This window comes from Engystomops pustulosus, chromosome 1 (assembly GCF_040894005.1).
Source record: "Engystomops pustulosus chromosome 1, aEngPut4.maternal, whole genome shotgun sequence".
In the NCBI taxonomy this organism is placed as follows: domain Eukaryota; kingdom Metazoa; phylum Chordata; class Amphibia; order Anura; family Leptodactylidae; genus Engystomops; species Engystomops pustulosus.
In genome coordinates this window covers 267,094,837-267,122,580 of record NC_092411.1, presented here as the reverse complement: position 1 = coordinate 267,122,580, position 27,744 = coordinate 267,094,837, and the positions used below count along the sequence as shown (strand labels likewise).

The 27,744-nt window shown below is 43.3% G+C and overlaps 1 protein-coding gene across 2 annotated transcripts in view; it reads right to left on the bottom strand.

Annotated features, from left to right (window-relative positions):
• STK32B (serine/threonine kinase 32B) overlaps positions 1-27,744 on the bottom strand; it is a 156,140-nt gene that overhangs the window by 110,560 nt on the left and 17,836 nt on the right. Inside the window, exons 1-3 of one of the 2 annotated variants that reach the window (XM_072126096.1) lie at positions 19,657-19,679; positions 10,324-10,379; positions 9,354-9,505 (exon numbers count right to left, since the gene is read on the bottom strand). In XM_072126096.1, coding sequence (XP_071982197.1) covers positions 9,354-9,505; positions 10,324-10,379; positions 19,657-19,678 — 230 coding nt within the window. In that variant the 5' untranslated portion in view covers position 19,679. Of the gene's footprint in view, positions 1-9,353; positions 9,506-10,323; positions 10,380-19,656; positions 19,680-27,744 lie in introns of those variants that run through there. The other variant, XM_072126095.1, reaches the window with a different exon arrangement.

Here is a 27,744-nt window from a genome sequence, read left to right as displayed (position 1 = left end):
CCTGAAGTGCCCCATTTTGAAGGTCATTGTGGTTTGCAGGCCAAACCTGTACTCCACTCAATTCTAATGGTCTTCTGGGATGACTATGTCTCAAAATCCCATTAACATTTTAAATTTTGCTTGATTTCCATCCTGCCTACAATTTTTGGACCCCCTGACAACTTCCAATAACCAAAAGAGGTTGTTTTATAGATAAGAACAAATAAACCCCAAGATTCCACCAGTGGATTAGCCACTGGGTCTACTGGTCTTCTGGGATGACTATGTCTCAAAATCCCATTCACATCTTAAGTTTTGTTTGACTTCACTCCAACCTAAAATTTTTTGCCCCAACTTCCAACTTCCAATAACCAAAGGAGGTAGTTTTATAGAGAAGAACAGATAACCCCAAGATTGCACCACTGGATTAGCCCTCAATCAAATCAATTTTTAGAGGCTAATGGTCTTCTGGGATGACTATGTTTCAAAATCCCATTTATGTAAAATATTAAATGCCGTCCCGGTTGACACACATACGGCCTCTGCTACTTCGCGCACTTTCGTTCGACGATCAGCGAGTATCATGTCGTGGACTTTTTGACTGATTTTCCCAGTAACCACGTCTGCTGGGCGTCCTGGTCGCTCCTCATCAAAAAAGGATGTCTGCCCACATTTAAAGCTGTTGAACCAATATCTATCTGTGGTCATAGATGGCGAAGTGTCCACATAAACAGTATTCAAGTTTGTTTTTATCTCCTCGCAATTTTTTTTCCATCCAAAAACAAAAAGCAAATTACCGAATGATACTGCTCTTTTTCCGTCTTAGCGAAAATCATGAAACACGTCTTACTCAAATGGCTGCCAAATCCAAGCTAACCAATCAATCAGTCTGCAATGTGTTTTGCCGGCGTTTGATAGATGGCAGCACACAATGATAACACCAACTTCCCTCAGGAACGCCCTTTGTCGTCAAACATGGGTACTTATTGAACCGCCCTCGTACATCTTAAGTTTTGTTTGACTTCACTCCAGCCTAAAATTTTTGGACCTGGCTTCCAACTTATAATCACCAAAAGAAGTGGTTTTGATAAACGCCAAGATTACACCACTGGATTAGCCAATCAATTTTAAGAGTTGTCTAATCGCAAGAAGGAATAACACTGGCCTATCACTCTCCTGATAGTGCCTTTTGATAGCTCACCAGTTCACTGCTAGTCTCATTTTTTTTTAGCCAAAAATGAAATGATAACCCTGACTGTTGATAATTGATAATTATCATTGATACAAGCAATGTTTGTCTGTAGTGGTCACATATTTGGCCGTGCCATTGGGTCACATGCATGATTATAAACCAATTAAAAAAAAGTTTTGGAAATGTAAGCAATTTTTTTATCTTACGATGTACGAACAGAGAACCACCAGTCTTATTCACCTTACAAATGGTTATTAGAGGGATTTTCTGTTTATTACCTATGAATGTTGTGTTAATGGAAAAGATTAAACTTTTTTATTGTCTTCAAGGACCATTGCAGCCCCCTGGACCAGTCACGTTGATTTAGAAAAATAACAAAAACTCACATGCGGAAACATTAGGCTATTTTTCTGGCATATATACAAATTTCAGGCTGAACATGTGAATATACAAATAACAAGAGAATATTGTACACCATGGGACAGTCATCAGAAGGTAAGGGTATTTGGAAGCAGTCCAGTTCCTCATGGAAGCAGATGGAGATCCCTTGTGCAGCTCTAAGGCTTAATGTCCCAGAAGAACCTATTAGTGTTACTATTGTTGGCTGGATTATCCTATCTCCTATATATTTCTTTTTGTATTTTCTTACTGAGAATATTTTTAGAATAAGATCTGTAACCGGGAAGGAGTAAACACAAGTATAAACTGTTGGTTTTATGTGATATATAAATATATATATATATATATGGGACGCAGAGTCTTACCGGACCAACCTACAAGGTTCAGCTGAACTGCAGTCTATGGGGGTCATTTACCCGAATATTTCCGATTTGCGACGATTTCCCCTGAATTGCCCTGGGATTTTGGCGCACGCTATCGGATTGTAGCACATCAGCGCTGCCATGCACGCGACGGAAATCGGGGGGTGTGGCCGAACGAAAACCCGAGGGATTCGGAAAAACAGCCGCATTTAAAAAACAAAAAGTGTCGCGGAGCTTGCACTTACCTTCACCAGGAATAGGCCGGTGTACTTGAGTGCATTTCAGCGGACTTCAGCGCAGCAGTGCCACCTGGTGGACGTCGGAGGAACTACCTTAGTGAATCCCGGCTGGACCCGAATCCACCGCAGAGAACGCGCCGCTGGATCGTGAATGGACCGGGTAAGTAAATCTGCCCCTATGTCTCTGTCAATCAAAGGATTAGAGAAGTTGTAAATTTGGAAAGGTCATAGCTTGCTGATCTTACTTATACCACCACCAGGACCCCTAAGGACCGCAAGAAAGTTAGAGGTGGTGAAAACCCCATACAGTACTAAACCATTCACGATACCTTGTAGTTGACTGTAAATTAGTTTGCATAGTTCCTATGTGACTTCTCTGCACTTGTGTTCCGGCCCAAAAAAAATGTTTTAATCGCCCAATTTTCTTTCCCCAATGCTTCTATGGAAGTAGGAGAACTTTTGGATGTGAAAGCTATCTCAGTGACCAGTACTTGCTCATGCATGGTGCCCCTCTAGAGCTGCGTGGTCCACCTTTCAATTTGGCACCTGTCAGCTCCTCCCTGCACGGCTCTAGGGAGGGGGTGCAAAGTTCAAGCTAACTTGTATGGACAAAGGCCGGGGGCAGTTCCAAGAGCCCCCCCCTCTCTCGTTGACTGCATCAGGGAAAGAAAACTGGTTAATTTAGACTTTTTTGGGGGTCGGAGCAGAAGTGCATAGAAGCCACACAGTAAGCATGCAAACTAATTTACAGTCATGTACATGGTACTGTAGGTGACCAGTTCCCTTTAATATTGCTCAATCATTATCATTGTATATTTATACAGTGCTTCAAGATTTAACTTGTCGCTGGTGGGTCAAGGAATAACTGTAGACAGGCTTAGGTCAGTGTAGGTAGATATCAGTTGCGTGGTTCAAGGTTCAAGGCGAGGATCAAGGCGGGAAGCCATGGATCAGAGTCAGAGATGTCACCAAGAAATGATAAAATTGCACGACAGAGTCTAGACAAGCAGGGATCCATGGAGGATGCTGCCCTTACTAGAAGATCTCTGATATAAGAAGAAACACACCTGGGTGGGTGGTCTGGGGGTGATTATAGATAGGACAAGTTACTGGTTCTTGTGAAACTAGTGGATTTACCTACTAAATGAAGTGAAGGACCTGTGCATTCAGCTTTCTCTAAGGAAAAAAACGCTAACTCCCGACCCACAGTACAAACTCAGTAGAATAGTAAGACTGTAGATTTTCCTTACTCTGCATGGTGAGTTCAGCATTGTATTTTATCCTTTAGTTTGAGTTTTCTTGTGTGTAATCGCAGTTGACTGATATGTTTTCATGAATTTGTGTATTTTAAACTCCAGTAATATCAATGCCAGGACTTTGTTGTAGAAAAAAAGTGATTTACGACTATTAGTGAGTGTCTGAAAACAGACAGAGTCATACAACAAAGCCAGAGTGAGGAACAAGGTTTAGAAAGTAGAACAAACATCTTTTCAGAAATGTATGAGGCGTTGTGAGGCATAAAATGGTCAGTCACTCAAGGAATAACTGTAGGCAGGCCAAGGTCAGGGCAAGTAGAACTCAGTGGTGTGATTCCGGGCATAAGGTAGGGGTCAAGGCATTTAGAAAGGGGTGAAGCAAAGAGATGCAGAAGGACACTGGCAGAGCAGAAGACTCTGGTTCTGGCTCTGATTGTGGGGGGAGTGTGGGCCATTGGAACCCCAATAGCCCGGGGTAGTTGTGGCTGGTATAAGTGGTTCTGCATGTTAGCTCATAGAAAGAAGTACACACCTGCCTCTTGGAATTATAAAACATTTCAAGAATCCCTCCTTTCCTGATCAGGGAAAACTCTAAAAGTCTAATTGTTGCACTGATTCACACTCGTCTCAACTACTGTAACTCACTACTAATCGGTCGTCCACTTGCTAAACACTCGCCTCTACAATTTATTCTTAATGCACCAGCCAGAATGGTCTATCAATCCCGACGCCACATGGATGCCTCTACTCTTTATCAGTAACTGTACTGGCTGCCCATCACTTTCCACATTCAATTGAAATTAATCACTCTCATCCACAAAGCTCTGCACAGTGCTGCAGTGATATAAGATTTCTTCCTCAATTCGAACCTACCACTCACATCTCTAGGACTTCGCTTGATCTGCACCTATTCTATGGAATGCACTACCTCTGTAAATAAGGCTAATACCTAAATACCAAACTTTCAACCCATCTTTTCTTGAAGGTCTATCACGCTCACTGCATGTAACTTTCGCTTCCTTTTCTCTAATCCTCCAGTGATTTCTCTTCCTGTCTATGTAATCAACAATGAAACATGTTTTTCTGCAGACTGACGCACCCTGGCTTCTGTAAATACCGATAGCCGCTAGTGATTGGTTCTTTCAGCATTGTTTTATTGTCAATTCATTTAATTATTTTATTCCCTAAAGAATGGCCGGATCATCATACAGGTCACCTTCTGTGCCCCCCCTCATCCTCATATACTGTAAGCTCTTGTGTCACCCCCTCATAGACTGTAAGCTCTTGTGTCACCCCCTCATCCTCATAGACTGTAAGCTCTTGTGTCACCCCCTCATCCTCATAGACTGTAAGCTCTTGTCACCCCCTCATCCTCATATACTGTAAGCTCTTGTGTCTCCCCCTCATCCTCATAGACTGTAAGCTCTTGTGTCTCCCCCTCATCCTTATAGACTGTAAGCTCTTGTGTCACCCCCTCATCCACATAGTATGTAAGCTCTTGTGTCACCCCCTCATCCTCATAGACTGTAAGCTCTTGTGTCACCCCTTCATCCTCATAGACTGTAAGCTCTTGTGTCACCTCCTCATTCTCATAGACTGTAAGCTCTTGTGTCACCTCCTCATCCTCATAGACTGTAAGCTCTAGTGTCACCCCCCTCATCCTCATAGACTGTAAGTTCTTGTGTCACCCCCTCATCCTCATAGACTGTAAGCTCTTGTGTCACCCCCTCATCCTCATAGACTGTAAGCTCTTGTGTCACCCCCTCATCCTCATAGACTGTAAGCTCTTGTGTCACCCCTCATCCTCATAGACTGTAAGCTCTTGTGTCACCCCTCATCCTCATAGACTGTAAGCTCTTGTGTCACCTCCTCATCCTCATAGACTGTAAGCTCTTGTGTCCCCCCTCATCCTCATAGACTGTAATCTCTTGTGTCACCCCCTCATCCTCATAGACTGTAAGCTATTGTGTCACCTCCTCATCCTCATAGACTGTAAGCTCTTGTGTCACCCTATCATCCTCATAGACTGTAAGCTCTTGTGTCACCTCCTCATCCACATAGACTGTAAGCTCTTGTGTCACCCTGTTATCCTCATAAAATCTAAGCTCTTGTGTCACCCCTCATCCTCATAGACTGTAAGCTCTTGTGTGTCCCCCTCATCCTCATAGACTGTAAGCTCTTGTGTGTGTCCCTCATCCTCATAGACTGTAAGCTCTTGTGTCACCCCCACATCCTCATAGACTGTAAGCTCTTGTGTCACCCCCTCATCCTCATAGACTGTAAGCTCTTGTGTCACCCGCTCATCCTCATAGACTGTAAGCTCTTGTGTCACCCCGCTCATCCCCATAGACTGTAAGCTCTTGTGTCACCCCCTCATCCTCATAGACTGTAAGCTCTTGTGTCACACCCTCATCCTCATAGACTGTAAGCTCTTGTATCACCCCCTCATCCTCATAGACTGTAAGCTCTTGTGTCACCCTCTCATCCTCATAGACTGTAAGTTCTTGTGTCACCCCCTCATCCTCATAGACTGTAAGCTATTGTGTCACCTCCTCATCCTCATAGACTGTAAGCTCTTATGTCCCCCCTCATCCTCATAGGCTGTAAGCTTTTGTGTCACCTCCTCATCCTCATAGACTGTAAGCTCTTGTGTCATCCCCTCATCCTCATAGACTGTAAGCTCTTGTGTCACCCCATCATCCTCATAGACTGTAAGCTCTTGTGAGCAGGTCCCTCACTCACTGTATATGTCCACTATGATCTGTACAGGGCTACAGTATATGATGGCGCTATATAAATAAAGCTTTATTATCATTTATTGTTTTTATTAAGAACACTGTGCGCAGCCCCTTTAGGTTCTTGTATCATTAAATTGCAGCAGGAGCATAGATATTCAGTGAACTGGCGCCTGACATAATGTAAAGTCAAAAATGTCTTTTTTAAGAAAAAAAAAAAATCCACTAAGGAATATTTATTCAATATGGATTTCATGTTGGCGCCTCTCCTAATCACTGTGCTTTTTCGCTAGCGGTGAAACTTCCCTCGCTTCTCCATTGTCCTTGTCTACCTCAGCTATAATTTGAACATAAAATGAAATTCACTATGGGGAAGAGTAACGCAATTAAAAAAACATTAGTCTGTCAAATTCTCATTTCCCCCAGACTGTAAAATAAAACTCATCTTCCAAAAAAATGAGTTTTGGTGGCAGGGTGCTTTGTGTAGAGTAATGCTTAATTCTTCCCCATCCGGACGCCTTCGTGTCTCTGCATGAATTGAGTCAGAGATTTCAACATTCATCATGGAGTTTTCTGCAAATTTGCAAAATCTAAATACAAACGCTCGGAGGGATTTGCTAAGCAAAGCTTATTTAAACATCTGGAAACAGAAGAACTTACATTTGGTGGTCGCTAAGATTATTTGCTACAGTAAAGAATTAACATTTTTAGCCTCAGACCTTTAGGGTCAATTGATACCAAGCCCAATAGTCTCTTCTGTATTATCTGGTCGGTGGTGCCCGGTGAACCGTGGCCCAATCTGGTCACAACTTGTGATGCTTCACCATTACCCCTGGCTCCTAATGCCCTGATGTATTTGCATTAACTCTGCTCCCCAGTAACTTTTTAACCTGAGACCTTTAGGGCCAATCAATACCAAGCCCTATAGTCTCTTCTGTATTATCAAGACGGTGGTTCCCGGTGAACCATGGCCCAATCTCGTCAGAACTTGTGAGCCTTCACCATTACCCTTGGCTCCTTTGACCCTGAAGTATTTCCATTCACTCTGCTTCCCAGTAACTTTTTAATCTCAGACCATTAGGGCCAATCGATATGAAGCCCGATAGTCTCTTCTGTATTATCTGGACGGTGGTTCCTGGTGAACCGTGGCCCAATCTGGCCAGAACTTGTGAGCCTTCACCTTTACCCCTGGCTCCTAAGGTCCTGAAGTATTTCCATTCATTCTGCTCCCCAGTAACTATTTAGCCTTAGACCTTTAGGGCCAATCGATACCAAGCCCAATAGTCTCTTGTGTAATTTTGGGACGGTGGTTACTGGGGAACCATGACCCAATGTGGCCAGAATTTGTGAGCCTTCACCATGACCACTGGCTTCATAGGTCCTGAAGTATTTCCATTCATTCTGCTCCTCAGTAACATTTTAGCGTCAAACCTTTAGGGCCACTTGTTTTCAAGATCAATAAGCTCTTCCATATTATCTGCATGGTGATGCCTGGTGAACCGTGGCCCAATCTGGTCAGAACTTGTGAGCCTTCACCATTACCCTTGGCTCCTAATGCCCTGACGTATTTCCATTCACTCTGCTCCCCAGTAACTTTTTAACTTCAGACCATTAGGGCCAATCGATACAAAGCCTAATAGTCTCTTCAGTATTATCAGGAACCCGGGTTCCGGGGAACCATGGCCTAATCTGGGCAGAATACGTCAGCCTTCACATTACCACTTGATCCTTAGACCCTGAAGTATTTCCATTCATTCTGCTCCTCAGTAACTTTTTAGCCTCAGACCTTTAGGGCCAATCAATACCAAGCTCTTTTGTATTCTCTGCATGGTGGTGCCTGGTGAACCGTGGGCCAATCTGCCATTACCACTGGCTTCTTAGTATTTCCATTCATTCTTCTCTCCAGTAAGTTTTTGAAAATGCTGATCAATGTGGGCAAAAAATACTCAATTTGGAGGATCAACGACACTGTCAAAGGCAACAGTTCATGTTCAATCTGTCGTAGTGGATGTAATCGGAAATAGTCCATGGAAATATCATATGTTAAAAGACATGGGGGTTGCTGGGGCTATAAGCTCTCTTTGGTTACTCCTCCTGCCAGTTCCTGTTTTATTCCTTAAAGGGGAATGATAAAAAAATATTGGTCCTGGGTATCAGATCTTCACCAGTAGAAATCTTATGATAAATCTAGGGACATCTGAAACACCCTATTAAAGAAGTTGATATAAAACACGGGCACTAGATGGGCTAATGGGTCCTCAACTCACTCTGCATGCAATGCCTCTGAGTAGATTGGATCAGCGGGCACCACCTTCTTGGTACGTGGCTATGCACATCATGGCCCACTGTCATCATTGTGCATGCGCCCAACAGAGAAGATAGAGGAGCCCGCACAATGGACGGGAGGAGGACACATGTTCCTCCAGTGAGTGAGACATGGAGGACGACCAGGAAGACAAAGAAGAAAGAAGATGGAACAGGGACCAAATGGGATGATCGGCAAAGCGCTGATGAATTCGTAATGAAGGTAAGTTTGAAAAACGTTTGATAGGCTGCCACCAAGCAATAGTTACGTTTTATATTAAAGTCACCAACCTCTTTAAGTACAAAAAGCACAATGACAAACCTCATTTATAGCTTCTGTGACCCTTATCAATTCCAAAATCTGTCAACCCAATCTAAAGATATGACCCCCAGAAGTTTATATGTTAATTATTTATTATTACCTTAATTTATGGCAACCTTTTATTTTTAGGCTTCAAAGACGAGCCCCCAAAAGTCTGTAATATAAAGATGATGGAGAGCATGCTGTAGGACTGTGGTCCATACGCTATAACGACCATCACTTATCCATGTCCTATGTCCATTTACCCTATGGACTATTGACAGTCTACGTGAATAAGAGCAGATTATTCGGTGCACCTCCAATCATATTCTAACCAATTTCACATAAGTGGCCTATCCTAAGTATAGAGGGTCATGTGCTAGTTGTAGGTTTGTGGCTTTGTACCTGCTGCTCTTAGCTGGGTAACCCGTCAATTCCAGAAAAGGATGGGAAGGGAAATAGATACACTACCCCAAACCAGACACCAAAAGAAAATCTGGACATACCATTGATTTACCAGAAAAGGATGGGAAGGGACAAAGAGACACTACCCAAAACCAGAGACCAGAACAAAATCTAGACATACCATAGATTTACCAGAAAAGGATGTTCAAGGCACTGCATGATCTGAAGTTCTCTGAAGACGTTCCTCACTTCATCTCTTTCTACACATTTCTGCTTGTTCATGTATTTCATGGCATACATCTTCTTGGAGTCTCGCTTCTGTACAATGCATACCTGGAGGATAATCAATGTACAGTATATTAATGTAAGGGCCCCATAGTCCGCCTTTAGCATAGGTAGAACATTGGGTTCCATGTAGACAAATAGACTCTATACCACCACTTGTATTATAGTATTTATTATAGTCAACTCTAAACCTCTTTCCACCAAAGAAGACTCTAGCGACCTTCCCTCAACACAAGCGGTTCTTCTCAGGTCATGTCTATTTACTTGGCTTCAATAAGACTATTGTATGCATACTGATTCCTAATCCTTGCCATATTGAATAGAGCGTCTCCATAAATGTAATGTCAAGTCAACCTTCTGCATAGCTGTACATGGGAGTATTAAATCTACTTGAACTACTTTATGTAAAATGTTTTATAGATAAACGCTCCAGTTTACAATTCTGCAACTTGACTTCTCACTGTTATTCAATTACTGCCATCCCCATCTCTCCTACCGCTCAGATCTGACGTTCCTACCAGGAGGTCACTTAGTGCAGTCTCTATCAGTCTCGTCAATAATTGACTGCCTACAATAACTGATTATAGAATGTCAATAATTGCACAGTACATTCTCTTAACCATTCATAGACTGAGAACCTGGAGAACCTACCAGAGGTCCTTCACATTTACGAATAACTTAGATGTAACCAAAAAGATATCTTTGTGCCGCTTCCCGTTTCTGTTGCCCTTTATACACACAACTTTCTTAATGTCTATTATTTCATACATTTTAAATAAAATAACAGTAATTGATACTTGTACACAATACCTTATATAATATGTCATACATCAGTCACACGTCATACAGAATATAGAGTATCTTACCTTTCCAAAACTCCCTTTCCCGATAGCTCGTAATATCTGGAAGTGGTCAAAATTAACTGAAAAAGATAAAAAAAAACAACAACATTCAGTTAAAAATGACCAAATGTCAGATTCTGTATACAAACAAATAGTCGTGATTGTAGTTGTGAATGGATTTCTGTATGTATTTATATAATTTCGATACCATGGGAAACAAATATATAGTCTGCTTTATAATATATTTATAACTAGCTGTAACTCCTGGCATTGCCCGGGATAGTAAATAACTGCTCTCAGATATAACAAAATAGAACGGGTTAACAAAAAATATTTCATATGTATCTATAGACTGTCTCAGACTGTCTCAGACTGTCTCAGACTGTCTCTAACTGTCTCTAACTGTCTCTGTCACTGACCTTATCTATGTTCCCTATTCATGGTTTAAGGGAGCATGTCATTAGGTCCAGAGACTCTAAATCACTTGGATGCTTTCATTCAGCTAGGGTTTAGGATCCCAACCTTTTTTACATTACAGCTGGCAGTCACAGCCTTCATGAGTCTTCGGCGGGTAAAGGTGGTGGGGGTCCAGTGACATGAGTCCACTTTGGACCCTCGGTGAATGTCCACCTTCTCTGTCCCTGCTCTTAACCTACTTAAAGGGGATTTCTGGCGAACTACAGTATGGTCCCCTTCTTAAGAACACTCGACTTACAGACAACCCCTAGTTACAAACGGACCTCTGGATATTGGTAATTTATTGTACTTTAGTCCTAGGCTACAATAATCAGCTGTAACAGTTATCACAGGCGTCTGTAATGAAGCTTTATAGATAATCCTGGTTCTAATGACAACCCAACATTTTTAAAATCCAATTGTCACAGAAACCAAAAAAGTTCTGGCTGGGATTACAATTATAAAATATACAGTTCCGACTTACATACAAATTCAACTTAAGAACAAACATACAGACCCTATCTTGTATGTAACCCAGGAACTGCCTGTATTAACGGACCCATATATAGGAAAGATCATCACTAGTTGATTGATGGGTTGTGAAACCGAGTACCGCTACTAATAAGCGGCTATGCACTAGAGTCCCATCCAGAAAACCTCAGCTCTGTCAGTAGTGTATTCGTTTTGTGGCTACACTGGTGGCACAGCTCACTTCAAGAGATCAGGCCGACTGCTTTCCTCTCCAACTCCAATACTCCAAAAGTATCACAAAGTGTTGAATAAGTCTTCATAGGTCAATAATAGTATAAAGGTCAGAGAATACAACTATTTTTTATCATTCCCACAGGCTTTTTCATGTCATATGTAACCTAAAATGGTTCCAAGAAAAACTATAGCTTTTTCTGTAGAAAACAAGTCCTCACAATGCATAATTGATGTGAAAGAGAAGAAATTATAAAGTATTGGGCCTCAGAATATGCTGGCACATGATGGCACGGTCTTGGGTAACATGGAGAAATACAAAAATAAACTAGTAAAACTGGTGAAAAATACAACTAATCCTGGATAAAACAAGTCCTCTTAAGACTATATCAATGAAACAATGAAAAAAGTTATGGTTATTAGAAAGTAAAATTAAAAATTATTGCAATGAAAAGAGAAAATTGGCTTTGACACAACAGAATTTTATGCAGGGCAAATAAAGAATAAGAACTTTATTCCTACACAAATGTTAAACCATCTCCATTTATATAAAATAAGGTAAAATAAGATAATAACAGTGTATCTTAATGATGTATTAGTGTAAACACAAGTTTTCATTCATGTCATTACATATACTGTGGATGCAGAGATGCCATAACATTTGTGTAGTAATAAAGGGGCACATTAACTAAGAACAGTGCATTGTGAACTAGGTGCAGTTCGCTGTGTCGTGTGCAGGGGGCGCCAAATTCATTATTTCATGAATCTGGTGCCCTCTGCACTCCTCTGACAGAGTGCATCAACTTTTTTTGGTGTACCTATAACATAGGGCGCGCGACTTCTGTCGGACTTTGCATGTTAAATCTTGTGCAGGGTCTGACTGAGCACCGGAACGCCCCCTAATTTGTGTTGCATGATGACTAGTGCAGCCGCGCCACAAAAGGGTTCGCGTGCGACACACATTTGGCGCAGACACATCATAAATATGTACATAAACATGTACACGCAGTTTGCACTAGAAAGAATGTGCAAAGTTCGACAGAAAAGTGGTGCAAAGCCCTTAGTAAATGTGCCCCAAAGTTATTATTCGGTATTTGCTTTGACTCCATGGGGCTTATTTACTAAGGGTTGCGGATCACACTTCCGTCGGACTGTTTGTTGGCTTCGGGATTTGCGCAGCTTTGACAGGTATTTAACAGGTGTTTGTGCTGGGATTGTGTCGCAGGTGATCGGGTTTTGGTGCAGTTGCTTTGCTTCTATGGCACAGAAATCGGTGGAGGGGGGGCGGCCGTCGGATGAGCCGACTGATTCGGACTGACCGCAGGATTTAAGATTCAAATTGTGTCGCAAGACAATGCACTTACATGCACAAGGAAGAAGAAAGTGAACTCTGTCGGACCTGAGCGGGGAAGCGACACATGCAGGTGCACGGTCTTGCGGCACAGTGCATAATCGTCGGACAATGCACTTTCTGTGAACTCCAAGGACCGGGTAAGAAAATGTGCCCCCATTAGTGGTGCTGTATATATATATATTTTTGAAATTTATGTAAACTGCAATTTGTGACTCGAGAGAATTTATGATGAACTCATTTATTTTGTGTTTTGATGTTCGGCTGATTTGGCCTGAGATGAACTGATGATGGGTCCGCTGGGGGAGGAGGGGCGAACACAACGGTTCCCAATAAAACCCAGACTTATCTTCTTGTTTTCCAGCTTTAAATAAGCAGCAATATTTTATTTGAAGATAAAGTCAAAGCTCTATTCCCACCAGGCACATGATAGTTTTTAGCACAGCAGAACGTTCTTAAGTTTTCGTCCTCCCCTGTGCCTTCACCTCAGTTGGCCCATTGGAACTAGTAACAAATCTGTAACAAATGTTAGAATTATTATATCTTTATAGTAACTGCAACTGGTGATTAAAGTAAAACTCTGTGCTTAAAAATATAATGACTATTGCCTTATTATTGCTCCACTTTTGTGCCTCTGTAATTTATTCACTTTACTATGCAAATAACTTAAAGGGAACCTGTCACCAGGAGACCCATTTTTAGCGCTCCCCCAGTCCCCACAGAGCATAGTACATACACTGCCAAAGTGTTTTTGTATTAAAAATAGGTTTTACAGAAAAAAAGATATGTTATATTGTACCTTACATTAGCATCTGCTGTGTGACTAGGCAGTTGCCAAATGGGAGGGGCTGGAAAGGAGCAGTTCCCCCCCACCCTTGGGAAACATGTGACCTTTTCAAATATATGAATACAGGCAGTCCCCGGGTTACATACAAGATAGGTTCTGTTGGTTTGTTCTTAAGTTGAATTTGTATGTAAGTCTGAACTGTATATTTTATCATTGTAATCCCAGACAGAATTTTTTTGGTCTCTGTGACAATTGGATTTTAAAAATGTTGTGTTCTCATAAGAATTAGGATTAACAATAACTCTTAATTACAGACACCTGTGATAACTGTTATAGTTGTTTATTGTAGCATAGGACTAAATTACAGCAAATTACTAAAATCCAGAGGTCCGTTTGTAACTAGGGGTCGTCAGGTGTTCTTAAGTAGGGGACCGCCTGTAACTCCCAACACTCGCGATTGGCTTAAGAGGAGCAGGGGGCGTGGCTAAGCCAAGTGATGGGTGTTTTCATATATTTGAAAAGGTCACATGTTCCCCAAGGGTGGGGGGGAGCTGCTCCTTTCCAGACCCTCCCAATAGGCAACTGCCTAGTCACACAGCAGATGCTAATGAAAGGTACAATATAACATATCTTTTTTTCTGTAAAACCTATTTTTAATACAAAAACACTTTGGCAGTGTATGTACTATGCTCTGTGGGGACTGGGGGAGTGCTAAAAATGGCTCTCCTGGTGACAAGTTCCCTTAAAATGAAGCAAGCAGGTCCCATACTTTCCCATATTACAGACCGTGGAGTATCCTCAGACATCTCCGGGGGCAAAGGTGACACCACAAACCCATCCAAGCCCTGCATACTCGATGATAAGCGAGCCGCTCGTCACGTCCGCGTCTCAGGCATCACGTGAGCTCTGCGTAAGCGCTGTAGCACCTGCTGGAGAAGTGCCCTATATGATGGGTACTATGGCTAAACAACTGCTGAATGATCATAACAGTGGAAATAATTTGATGTACTTTCTGAAAGTTAGGGGTACTTGGCTTAGAAATATTTTGAAACTCTTAGGACGGTTTTTCTAGTTACACCCCTGAGTTTGCTGGACAAACTGTGGTTGTTCTAAGTATGAACATCACAGGATGCACATCATTGCATGTCTAACATCTAAGGGTGTCCACTGTGTCCCAGAAATGCCTAAAAAATACTCCTCCTTATATATGTAGTTGCTCCTGAGTTGGGGGTTTACCATCAACCCTGAGATGAAAAGAAATTTTCAAGCGCAACATGCCAAAACTTTTCCCCCTGACATTAGTTTGAGGAAAGTTGGGCCATTAGGCTTCAGGCACACAACCGTATTATTTGGTTGTGAGCTGGCTACACAAGCATATATCTATAGAAATAGAAATCTATGGGGGTCATGAGCTGGCCGCCATGTGTTTGCCCACCACATAACCCCCGTAGACTTCTATTGTGTATAGTCACGGTGCGGTGAGGCATGGTGCATGAGTATTATAGAGCAGGTCCTATCAATGCCCTGATTTCTGGTACGGCCGCTCATTTACTATGGACATCGGTGAGGCCTGTTTGGGGTCCGTCATGCAAACACGTTCCATGTACCTGATAAACATTGACTGACAATCTAATGTCTTGTAGTTGTGGTATAATTCTGCTCCAATTCACAGGTATGATCATTAAACTGGAGCACTATGGGTTCACCTCACATCTAGGTGCTACTGCACTACTTATCAGTCTCTACAATGATATTTGGAAAACCACAGGGTGCAGTAGATCTAATAGTTCTCGTCTTCTCATCTTTGAGATATATAAAAAATAACCTATTAGACATTTGTGAGATATCTCAATGAACAATGAGTCCTGTATGTTTCCGCCATTGAGTTTACCACGATATTCATTACATTATATGCAAAGATGTAAATTTTGTCATGGTTATTGACCTTGGTAGAGTGACATTGATGATAAGCGAGTAGGACTACTTGAACACATGATGGCATTTAGAACATGAGAGCCGTCGTGAAACCATTTTCATCTCTGGTAGGAAGGGAATGACAAGAAAATCAATAGGGAGCGCTGGACCATAGGGAGATGAAGCAATACTGCCAGTTAAGTTTAGACTGTATATAAACAGAGGATGTGCTATCAAAGGAGTCGCTAGAGGCGAACCTTTAGTTGAGCTAAGCAAGCAGTTTGACAAATCATCTGGGCATGTGCTTCAAATCAGTGGCAGTGCTGTCAGCTCGCACAGGAAACTCACGGAGAATGTAAATCCTCCAGCAAGCCCAGAGAAACCACAGGATAGGAAATTGCTCTCATTTACAGCCAGGGAAGGGATTAGATACAAAGAAATGGATGGAAAAGATGAGTCCTACAAGCAGCTATTATGTGCGTAATTAGAAATATGGCCAGGCTTCCAGTTACTCGGAAACCCGGACACTTCTGTATTGGTAACTTGGGAAATAGACTTGTTTTTATGGACTTTTTGCTAAAAAGGGATTGTGTTAAGTGAGTTACAATGATGAATATTTGTGAGTCAGCAAGAAATTTCTAAAATACTAAAAGATGATTCAGAAGAACTATTAGAAGTAATTCATATAGATCAGTGATGGCAAACCTTTTAGATCACGAGTGCCCAAAGTTCAACCAAAAGCCACCTTTTTATGGCAAAGTGCCAGCACATCAATTTAGGCAGTAATTTATTGCTGAGGACACCAACACAGTTGAAAGGAGGAGGGCCAATTCGGACTATCGCAGCTTCTCTCCTGGGTCCTTGTGTACAGGAAGAATTGTTGGGCCAGCATTCTTTGAGCCCTGTATGGTGAACTCTATTCTGGGGTGATGGCTTGGGTGCCCACAGAGAAGGCTCCGAGTGCCGCCACCACTGATATAGATTGATCCCAAAATTTCAAACCAGCTCTCCATAGGGGAGCAAAGTCATTCCTATAAAACCTACTGCTAATGATTCAACAGTTCTTGCCACACAGTTAGAAGAAAGATGTCCTCACACCAGAGGACAGTAATAAGAAAGATGTCCTCACATCAAAGGCCAGTTATAAGAAAGATGTCCTCACACCAAAGGAAAGTTATAAGAAAGATGTCCTCAAACCAAAGGAAAGTTATAAGAAAGATGTCCTCACACCAAAGGAAAGTTATAAGAAAGATGTCCTCACACCAAAGGACAGTTACAAGAAAGATGTCCACACACCAAAGGAAAGTTATAAGAAAGATGTCCTCACACCAAAGGACAGTTATAAGAAAGATGTAATAAAACCAAAGGAAAGTTATAAGAAAGATGTAATAAAACCAAAGGACAGTTATAAGAAAGATGTCCTCACACCAAAGGACAGTAATAAGAAAGATGTCCTCATACCAAAGGACAGTTATAAGAAAGATGTCCTCACACCAAAGGAAAGTTAGAAGAAAGATGTCCTCACACCAGAGGACAGTAATAAGAAAGATGTCCTCACACCAAAGGAAAGTTATAAGAAAGATGTCCTCACACCAAAGGACAGTTATAAGAAAGATGTCCTCACATCAAAGGCCAGTTATAAGAAAGATGTCCTCAAACCAAAGGAAAGTTATAAGAAAGATGTCCTCACACCAAAGGACAGTTACAAGAAAGATGTCCACACACCAAAGGAAAGTTATAAGAAAGATGTCCTCACACCAAAGGACAGTTATAAGAAAGATGTCCTCACACCAAAGGACAGTTATAAGAAAGATGTCCTCACACCAAAGGACAGTTATAAGAAAGATGTCCTCACACCAAAGGAAAGTTATAAGAAAGATGTCCTCACACCAAAGGACAGTTATAAGAAAGATGTCATCACACCAAAGGACAGTTATAAGAAAGATGTCATCACACCAAAGGAAAGTTATAAGAAAGATGTCCTCACACCAAAGGACAGTAATAAGAAAGATGTCCTCACACCAAAGGACAGTTATAAGAAAGATGTCCTCACACCAAAGGACAGTTATAAGAAAGATGTCCTCACACCAAAGGAAAGTTATAAGAAAGATGTCCTCACACCAAAGGAAAGTTATAAGAAAGATGTCCTCACACCAAAGGACAGTTATAAGAAAGATGTCCTCACACCAAAGGAAAGTTATAAGAAAGATGTCCTCACACCAAAGGAAAGTTATAAGAAAGATGTCCTCACACCAAAGGAAAGTTATAAGAAAGCTGTCCTCACACCAAAGGAAAGTTATAAGAAAGATATCTTCACACCAAAGGACAGTTATAAGAAAGATGTCCTCACACCAAAGGAAAGTTATAAGAAAGATGTCCTCACACCAAAGGACAGTAATAAGAAAGATATCCTCACACCAAAGGACAGTTATAAGAAAGATGTCCTCACACCAAAGGACAGTTATAAGAAAGATGTCCTCACACCAAAGGACAGTTATAAGAAAGATGTCCTCACACCAAAGGACAGTTATAAGAAAGATGTCCTCACACCAAAGGACAGTTATAAGAAAGATGTCCTCACACCAAAGGAAAGTTATAAGAAAGATGTCCTCACACCAAAGGACAGTTATAAGAAAGATGTCCTCACACCAAAGGACAGTTATAAGAAAGATGTCCCCACACCAAAGAACAGTTATAAGAAAGATGTCCTCACACCAAAGGACAGTTATAAGAAAGATGTCCTCACACCAAAGTAAAGTAATAAGAAAGATGTCCTCACACCAAAGGACTGTTATAAGAAAGATGTCCTCACACCAAAGGAAAGTTATAAGAAAGATGTCCTCACACCAAAGGACAGTTATAAGAAAGATGTCCTAACACCAATGGAAAGTTATAAGAAAGATGTCCTCACACCAATGGAAAGTTATAAGAAAGATGTCCTCACACCAAAGGAAAGTAATAAGAAAGATGTCCTCACACCAAAGGACAGTTATAAGAAAGATGTCCTCACACCAAAGGAAAGTTAGTACACTGTCCGTCCCTCAATTGTTATTTTGTTGGCCCCAAACAAAGTTATGTTTTAGACTCCCCCTTAGTATTCGGGGGATTCTAAAACATAACTTTGGTGCTACAAAATGACAAATCTGACCTTCATTCAGGGGGAGCAGAACTAACATCTTTCTTGTAACTGTTCTTTGGTGTGAGGCCACACTGCCCCGTGCCACTCTCCTCCTCCACATCTCTAAAATTTTTACTTCTGAAACATTGGGAAGAAGAAACTAGATTGTTTGGAGTAGGAAGAGGATTGTAGCACCAAGCAATGCCATGTCACACCAAGGGGTGTACCGGAAGGATGCGGGTCTTCATCCCACTCCTCCTGGTTTCACAAACAGCTGGTCTGGAGAATTTATATCCAACACTGTGATCTCTGGGACCCTACATTAGATTGATTGAAGAAAAGATGAAATAGGAAGTAAACTTCTGTGAAGTACTTTAAAGGGGACCTACCACCACGATTCCTACCTATAAAGGTAAAACGGGTGGTAGGTGGATGAATGGGACGTGAGGATAGCCCTTTTTTAAGAGGCTACTGGGGCCTGGAGTAGCCGGACATGAGGCTAGAAGTTGCGGCTACTCCACGCCCCAGTAGCCTCGTTCCTCCGCCTACCATGTAATCTTCAGCTCTCGTCCGTGTACCTGGCGTTCTGCGCATGCACGGCCAAAGCTTCGAGGCTGGCGCTACTATGCATGCGCAGAACGCCGGGTACTCGGACGAGGGCGCGCAACTACGAGGAGCTGTGCGCCAAAGATTAAACGGTAGGCAGAGAAAAGAGGCTACTGGGGCGTGGAGTAGCCACGACTTGTAGCCCCATGTCCGGCTACTCCACGCCACAGTAGCCGCTTATAAAAATTTACATACAGACTTATTAAAGTTTACCAAAGGATAGCCGGGACGTGAGGAGTAGTCCAAAAAAGGGCTATCCGCACTTCCCATTCAACCACCTACCACCCGTTCTACCTTTTTAGGTAGAATAGTGGTGGTAGGTCCCTTTTAAATAATGCATAATGGAGGTCTACTGTGTGGAGTCAAATGATGGAAAGTTGTGTTTCTCTTAGAGGTCTTCTCTAAGATGGGCAGTTGCATTACCGCTCCTTCGAGATACCTCCATCTCTCATATTGTGACATCACCAACACTTCACTCCGTCTATGATGACATCAACTCTTCATAGCTAACCCCACCCCTTAGTACATCATATGACTTGTCATGTTATTGAAGCTCTTTGCCTCTATGACCTACATTTTATAGATAACCCTACTCCTCATTCTGGGATTTTCCTCACTGATATTTTACATGTACCAAGCATATTAGCATTACTAAGGATGAGTTATAGATACAAGCAGCCATTCCTACAATGTCAAGTGCAAGTGAAAGTCAAACCAAAGGTCTGTCAGCTACGGAAGTCAGAGCTAGAAATAAGATGTTCATCCAGGAGAAGTTCATTACATGCAGGAGGTGATGGATGGGCCCCGGTAGAGAAAGGTCAAATCCCGTGTTTAGAACAACCTTGAGTTCAAGCAACAAGCTTCATAGCGACCAATCAGTTTATATTATAAAAGGCACATTTATGCTTTTGGTGTGGAAAGGTTATGATGTGCTTATACTTATCTAGAGGTCATAGACACACAACAATCTACAATCATCTTCAGGGCTTCATGTTTGGAAATTGAGAAACTAAAGTCTTTCTGTCTCACGGTTTATTCATTGTATTATATAATATACACTCATTAGAAAAAAAAATAATAACACTAAGGGGGTCATTTATCTTATCTCTGTTTGTTATGGCTAGTTTTTGCCAGTCTTTTTTCCCATCTGCTACTTTGGTTATTTATTAATCTTACATGTCCCTTGTGTTAAATGTGTTTTTTTTTAAGATCCCTTTTTACGACATTTTATCACAAATGTCTCAAAAATGTTGCACAAATGTCTCAAGTCCCTACTTTCCATTTTCTAAGATGTCCTGGTTGCTGTATAAGTAAATTATTACAGATGTGACACTGGCTCATAAAAGTGCATCTCCTGCTATCCTATAAAAAGGTCCAGGGAAGTTACTTTAGGGTAGTGTGCAGGGGCGGAACAATCGTGGTTGCAGGGCCGGGACCGGGCCTGGTGCCTAGGAGGGCCCATATCTGCCTAAAATAGGTACAGGCCCTCTGCAGCACTTACGGAGGAAGTGATGCCAGCATCACCGGCACTGCACCGACTGCCTCAAAAAGGACCTACACAGAGGCTGCCAGCAAAGAGCTCTGCTGGGCCTCTCTCTATGAACCATACGTGCGTGCTGCGGTCATCACGCACGTATGGGTCATAGAGACTTTTTATCACGTTACTCTGCTCTCCTGATAGCTTATCTGCTTGTACCGCCACCACTCGTCCTCGCTCCTCCAGCTCTGCAGACCAAGGAGACAGTTGCCCAGGCCAACACTGCCAGGACCGGCCAGGTACCGATCACCTCACACCTAGCACTATACATACAAGGCCAGCTCCCTAGAAGCCTCGCTACTGAAACCGCCAGCGGTCATTGCTGCAATCACCTGATTGACGCTTCAATCATATGAAAGTGATGTGGACATTACTAAATGTCTATGATGTTACCTATGGCTCCTATCAACTAACCATTAGGAAAATGATATACAGGCATTCCCTATAGGTTTGTTCTTACGTTGAATTTCTATGTAAGTTAAAACTGTAATTTAATAACTGTATCTCCAGACAAAAAAATTTTTTTGCCCCAGTGACAATTGTAGTTTCAAAATTTTTTGCTGTAATGGGACCAAGGATTATCAATAAAGCTTCATTACAGACACCTTACAGCTGATCATTGCAGTCTGGGACTATAGTAACATCCAGAGAACTTCACCAAAGGTCACAGGGGGCAGAGGGGTCCGTCTGTAACTAGGGGTCACCTGTAAGTCGGGTGTCCTTAAGTAGGGGACCGCCTGTATATACATATATAATAACTGAGCCATCTACTGATGTATTACACATATATATATATATATATATATATATATATTGTAGGGATCTTCCCGGGGGATGGTGTGTTAGGACACAGTTCACAGCAGACGTAGATGTATAAAAGATAATCTTGGCGTTTATTTTTAGCATAAACAGTCCAACAAACGTAAATACAGCAACACCGTGCTTTTAAAAAAATTCAAACAAAAGACCTACCCGTCTGGGCGCTTACTAACAGGTTGTCTCTCCTATCTGACACTCACAAACACAGCGTCTTTAGCCGGGATATCGCAGGGTGAGTTTTAGCTCCCGCAGTGGCTGCCTTCGCAACCTCCTCCAAACCCACATAGGCTGTTTCGTGGCTGAGAGGGGGAGGGGGAGGACCTGTAAGCTTTGGAAAGCTTTTACCTTCACAGGCTGATTAGGAGCAGAGCTCACCTGATCCAAAACCCGAACTGGATCGAGGGGAGGGAGTGGCAAGTCCCACTACCAAACCTACCTGCCACTCCCTGTAAATCCAGGCCCGGCAAGATTAAACAACAACTCAGCAGCATAATACTGCTGAGCAACAGGTCAATCCTGGACTTACCATCTCACACTACGTAGCAACCTAGGTGAGATGTACACCCCCTCGAGCACTTCTCCAGTGAGATGTCTACATATCCCCCCCCTCTTTTTCAGACCGGAGGGCTGAGCATTTTGTCCCCACAGACAATGTACCCTTGACAGTGCATCAGCATTCGCCTGTAATTTCCCTGGTCTGTGTTCCACAGTGAAATTGAAATTTTGTAGGGACAGAAACCATCTAGTCACCCTTGCATTTTTCTCCTTGTTTAGTTTCATCCATGTTAGGGGGGCATGGTCTGTCACTAACTTGAATTTCCTGCCTAGCAAGTAATACTTCAGGGATTCTAGGGCCCACTTCACTGCCAGACATTCACGCTCCACAATAGCATAATTCTTCTCGGCCGGGGTTAACTTCCTACTCAAGTACATCACCGGATGCTCCTCACCATTCACCACCTGTGAGAGAACTGCACCTAACCCTGTGTTAGAGGCATCTGTCTGGACCAGAAATTCTCGCCTGAAATCGGGGGTAACTAGCACAGGTTGTTGGCACAGAGAAGACTTAAGGCTTTGGAAAGCCTTCTCGGCCTCTGGAGTCCACGTCACCATTGCTGACTTTCCGCCCTTTGTCAAGTCATTTAGCGGGGCTGCAACTGAAGCAAAGTTCGGCACAAACCTACGGTAATAGCCCGTAATACCCAGGAAAGCTCTGACCTGTTTCTTTGACAGGGGTCTAGGCCAATTCTGTATTGCCTCAATTTTATTTAACTGTGGCTTAATCAAACCCCTCCCAATAATGTAACCTAGGTACTTGGCCTCTTCTAGGGCTAGTGCACATTTCTCGGCATTTATGGTCAACCCTGCATCACTTATGGCATTCAACACAACCTGTACCTTACAGAGGTGACTTTCCCAATCGGGACTAAAAATGACCACATCATCGAGGTAGGCAGCTGAATAATCACGATGTGGACGCAGAATCAAGTCCATCAACCTCTGAAAAGTCGCAGGTGCTCCATGTAACCCGAATGGCATCACTACATACTGGAATAACCCCTCAGGGGTGGAGAATGCAGTTTTCTCTTTAGCCTCATCAGTAAGAGGAATCTGCCAGTAGCCCTTTGTGAGATCGAGGGTGGTTATGTACCTGGCATTACCCATCTTTTCAATCAGCTCATCTACCCTGGGCATAGGATAAGCATCGAACTTGGAGATCTCATTCAACCTTCTGAAATCGTTACAGAACCTCCAAGTTCCATTGGGCTTTGGGATTAGCACAATCGGACTGGACCATTCACTCTGTGAAACTTCAATCACTCCTAGGTCAAGCATACGTTTCACCTCAGCCGACACTGCCTCTCTGCGTGCTTCGGGTATCCTATAGGGCTTGAGGTTTACTCTGCTTCTAGGCCCAGTTTCAATGTGATGACGGATGAGGTGTGTACGCCCTGGAAGGTCAGAAAACTTGTCTTTGTTTTTCTGCAAAAACTCCTTAGCCTCCTGTTTCTGTGACCCTGATAGGGTATCACCAACCTTGACCGAAGGGATTGGTTGTGACCAATTATTACCAGGATTTGTTGCCACCAAGGATTCCCTGTCTTTCCAGGATTTGATCAAGTTTATGTGATAAACTTGGAAAGGCTTCCTTCTACCTGGTTGGTGCACCTTATAGTTTACCTCACTGACCTTTTCAACAATTTCATAGGGACCTTGCCACTTCGCTAGGAATTTACTCTCTACAGTGGGAACTAGTATGAGAACCCTGTCACCTGGGTTAAATGTCCTGATTCTCGCAGAACGGTTGTAAATTCTACTTTGGCTCTCTTGCGCCCTCTGGAGGTGTTCCCTTACTAGGGGCATTACAGTGGCTATACGGTCCTGCATTTGTGCTACATGTTCGATAACACTTTTGAATGTGGTGGACTCACTCTCCCATGTCTCCTTTGCAATATCTAATAGACCCCTAGGGTGACGACCATAGACCAACTCAAAGGGAGAGAACCCTGTGGACGCTTGGGGAACTTCCCTCACAGCAAACATCAGGTAAGGTAACAAGTGATCCCAATCACGACCATCTTTTTCTACCACTTTCTTCAACATATGTTTGAGGGTTTTATTAAACCTCTCCACCAATCCGTCTGTCTGGGGGTGATATACAGAGGTGCGTATAGGTGTGATTTTAAATAGCTTACATAGCTCCTTCATCACCTTGGACATAAAGGGCGTACCTTGGTCCGTCAGGATTTCTTTGGGAATCCCAGTCCTAGAGAACATATAAAACATCTCCCGGGCAATTGTTTTAGATGCAGTGTTTCTTAAGGGCACAGCCTCAGGATAGCGGGTCGCATAGTCTAAGACAACCAAAATGTACTGGTGTCCTCTAGCCGATTTTACAATGGGACCCACTAAATCCATGGCAATACGCTCAAAAGGCACCTCTATAATGGGGAGCGACACCAAAGGACTACGAAAATGAGACACTGGGGCGCTAAGCTGACATGTGGGGCATGACTCGCAGTATTTTTTAATGTCATCATAAATTGCAGGCCAATAAAACCTCTGGAGGACTCTCTCCCGCGTTTTTTCAGTCCCCAAGTGTCCCCCAAGAACATGGTTATGTGCCATGTCAAGCACCTGACGCCGGTACGGCTTAGGGACCAGAAGCTGTTCCACAAGTTCATCATTAATTTTAGTGACTCTATAGAAGAAATCATTAGTCACGGAAAAATGTGGAAATTTATTCTCAGCATCTGGTTCCTGAGGTACCCCATTCAAAACAGTAACCTGCTCTCTCGCATTTTTAAGAGTGGGGTCCTGCATTTGTGCAGTCCCAAAATTAACCCTAGACACCTCTAAGTCTGGTATATTTTGCTCAGGGGGAGGAGCTTCCTCCTCCTCTCCAGCCAGGACCTGTAAAGGAAAAGCATCACTTTCATCCTGCACAGTTTTATCATTTACAGTGGGTAATGCAACATCCTTAGGGGTATTCTCACTCCTTTCGGGGGTTTTTCTTTTTCCCCATAAAGCCCAAAACAACGGAAAGTCTCGTCCCAATATTACATTATGCATGAGGTTTTTAACCACACCCACTTCAAACTGTACAGAGCCTAGTTCAGTCCCGACTTTAGCCAGCACTATAGGGTAAACTTTTGTATCACCATGTATGCAAACCACACTCATGTGTTTTTTTGACCCAAAGTTCCCAGCCACCAGGCTGGCATGCACCAAGGTTACAAGGCTTCCTGAGTCCAGCAACGCCTTAACAGGGAAGTCATTAATGGTAATGTTGCAGACTTGCGGTTCAGTCTCTAGTCCAGGAACTGCAACACAAGATGGTTCCGCAAATAGCGACTGACGCCGGCTAGCGTCACACTCCATTGGCTCAGAGGTAAGGGGGCAATGGGCAGACACGTGTCCCACCTCATGGCATCTCCAGCACTGGATAGGGCCTGGTCTCCCTGGCAGGGAGTCCTTTTTAGGGCCACTTGGCCACCCGGGTCCAACGCCAGTCTTTTGCCCCTGAGATACCTCTTGAGCCCTTTTCCCTCGATCAGCACCCCTCCACACTCCCCCAATCGATGGAAGTCTCTTACCAGCTGACGGCACAGACCTGGCACTCCGGGGAGGTGAAGAAGCTGCAGGAACATCACGGAGGTAGTCCTCAGTCGCTTGGAACCTCTCCACAAGGTTGACAAGCTCGTCTGCATTCTTAGGATCACCTTGTCCCACCCAGCGTTGCAGGTCAGCAGGCAGTGCTCGGAGGTAGCGATCCATCACGACCCTCTCTAGGATCTGTGCAGGAGTAGAGGTGTCTGGCTCCAACCACTTTCTTGCCAAGTGGATCAGGTCATACATCTGGGACCTCGCAGATTTGTCCAGACTGTAGTTCCAGTTGCGTACCCTCCGGGCACGGACAGCAGCGGTAACTCCTAGTCGGGCAAGTATCTCTGCTTTTAGCCGAGTATAGTCCTTGACCTCCTGCTCACTGAGGTCATAGTAGGCCTTTTGAGGTTCACCTGTTAAATAGGGCGCAATGACCTCTGCCCACTCAGCAGCTGGTAACTTCTCTCGCTCAGCCACACGCTCAAAGACAGTTAGGTAGGCCTCAACATCGTCCTCAGCAGTCATCTTTTGCAGCGCTCGCTGCACAGCCCGTCTCACATAAAAAGTCTCTGGAGCGGCTGTCACCGCTGGCTGTGGATTAGCCTCTGCAGACGCCTCTTGCTTAGCTATCAGGAGCTCGATGAGTTTTTGTTGTTGAGCCATTGCTTGTTCATGGCGCAGGTTAGCCGCTGTCTGAGCCTGCTGCTGTTGCAAATTCACTTGCATAAACTGCTTCCACATCTCCTCCATGGCGCTTGTCTGTTTTTGGAGTGAAGTAGCAGTCTTCACCCAGGACATAAGCAGCTGTAGCCAAGTTGATACACACCGTTGCCCCTAGCAACCGTTTTGCCCGCTCCGCAGCACCAATTGTAGGGATCTTCCCGGGGGATGGTGTGTTAGGACACAGTTCACAGCAGACGTAGATGTATAAAAGATAATCTTGGCGTTTATTTTTAGCATAAACAGTCCAACAAACGTAAATACAGCAACACCGTGCTTTTAAAAAAATTCAAACAAAAGACCTACCCGTCTGGGCGCTTACTAACAGGTTGTCTCTCCTATCTGACACTCACAAACACAGCGTCTTTAGCCGGGATATCGCAGGGTGAGTTTTAGCTCCCGCAGTGGCTGCCTTCGCAACCTCCTCCAAACCCACATAGGCTGTTTCGTGGCTGAGAGGGGGAGGGGGAGGACCTGTAAGCTTTGGAAAGCTTTTACCTTCACAGGCTGATTAGGAGCAGAGCTCACCTGATCCAAAACCCGAACTGGATCGAGGGGAGGGAGTGGCAAGTCCCACTACCAAACCTACCTGCCACTCCCTGTAAATCCAGGCCCGGCAAGATTAAACAACAACTCAGCAGCATAATACTGCTGAGCAACAGGTCAATCCTGGACTTACCATCTCACACTACGTAGCAACCTAGGTGAGATGTACACCCCCTCGAGCACTTCTCCAGTGAGATGTCTACAATATATATATATATATATATACATATATATATATATATACATATATATATACACTCACCGGCCACTTTATTAGGTACACCTGTCCAACTGCTCGTTAACACTTAATTTCTAATCAGCCAATCACATGGCGGTAACTCAGTGCATTTAGGCATGTAGACATGGTCAAGACAATCTCCTGCAGTTCAAACCGAGCATCAGTATGGGGAAGAAAGGTGATTTGAGGCCTTTGAACGTGGCATGGTTGTTGGTGCCAGAAGGGCTGGTCTGAGTATTTCAGAAACTGCTGATCTACTGGGATTTTCACGCACAACCATCTCTAGGGTTTACAGAGAATGGTCCGAAAAAGAAAAAACATCCAGTGAGCAGCAGTTCTGTGGGCGGAAATGCCTTGTTGGTGCCAGAGGTCAGAGGAGAATGGGCAGACTGGTTCGAGCTGATAGAAAGGCAACAGTGACTCAAATCGCCACCCGTTACAACCAAGGTAGGCAGAAGAGCATCTCTGAACGCACAGTACGTCGAACTTTGAGGCAGATGGGCTACAGCAGCAGAAGACCACACCGGGTGCCACTCCTTTCAGC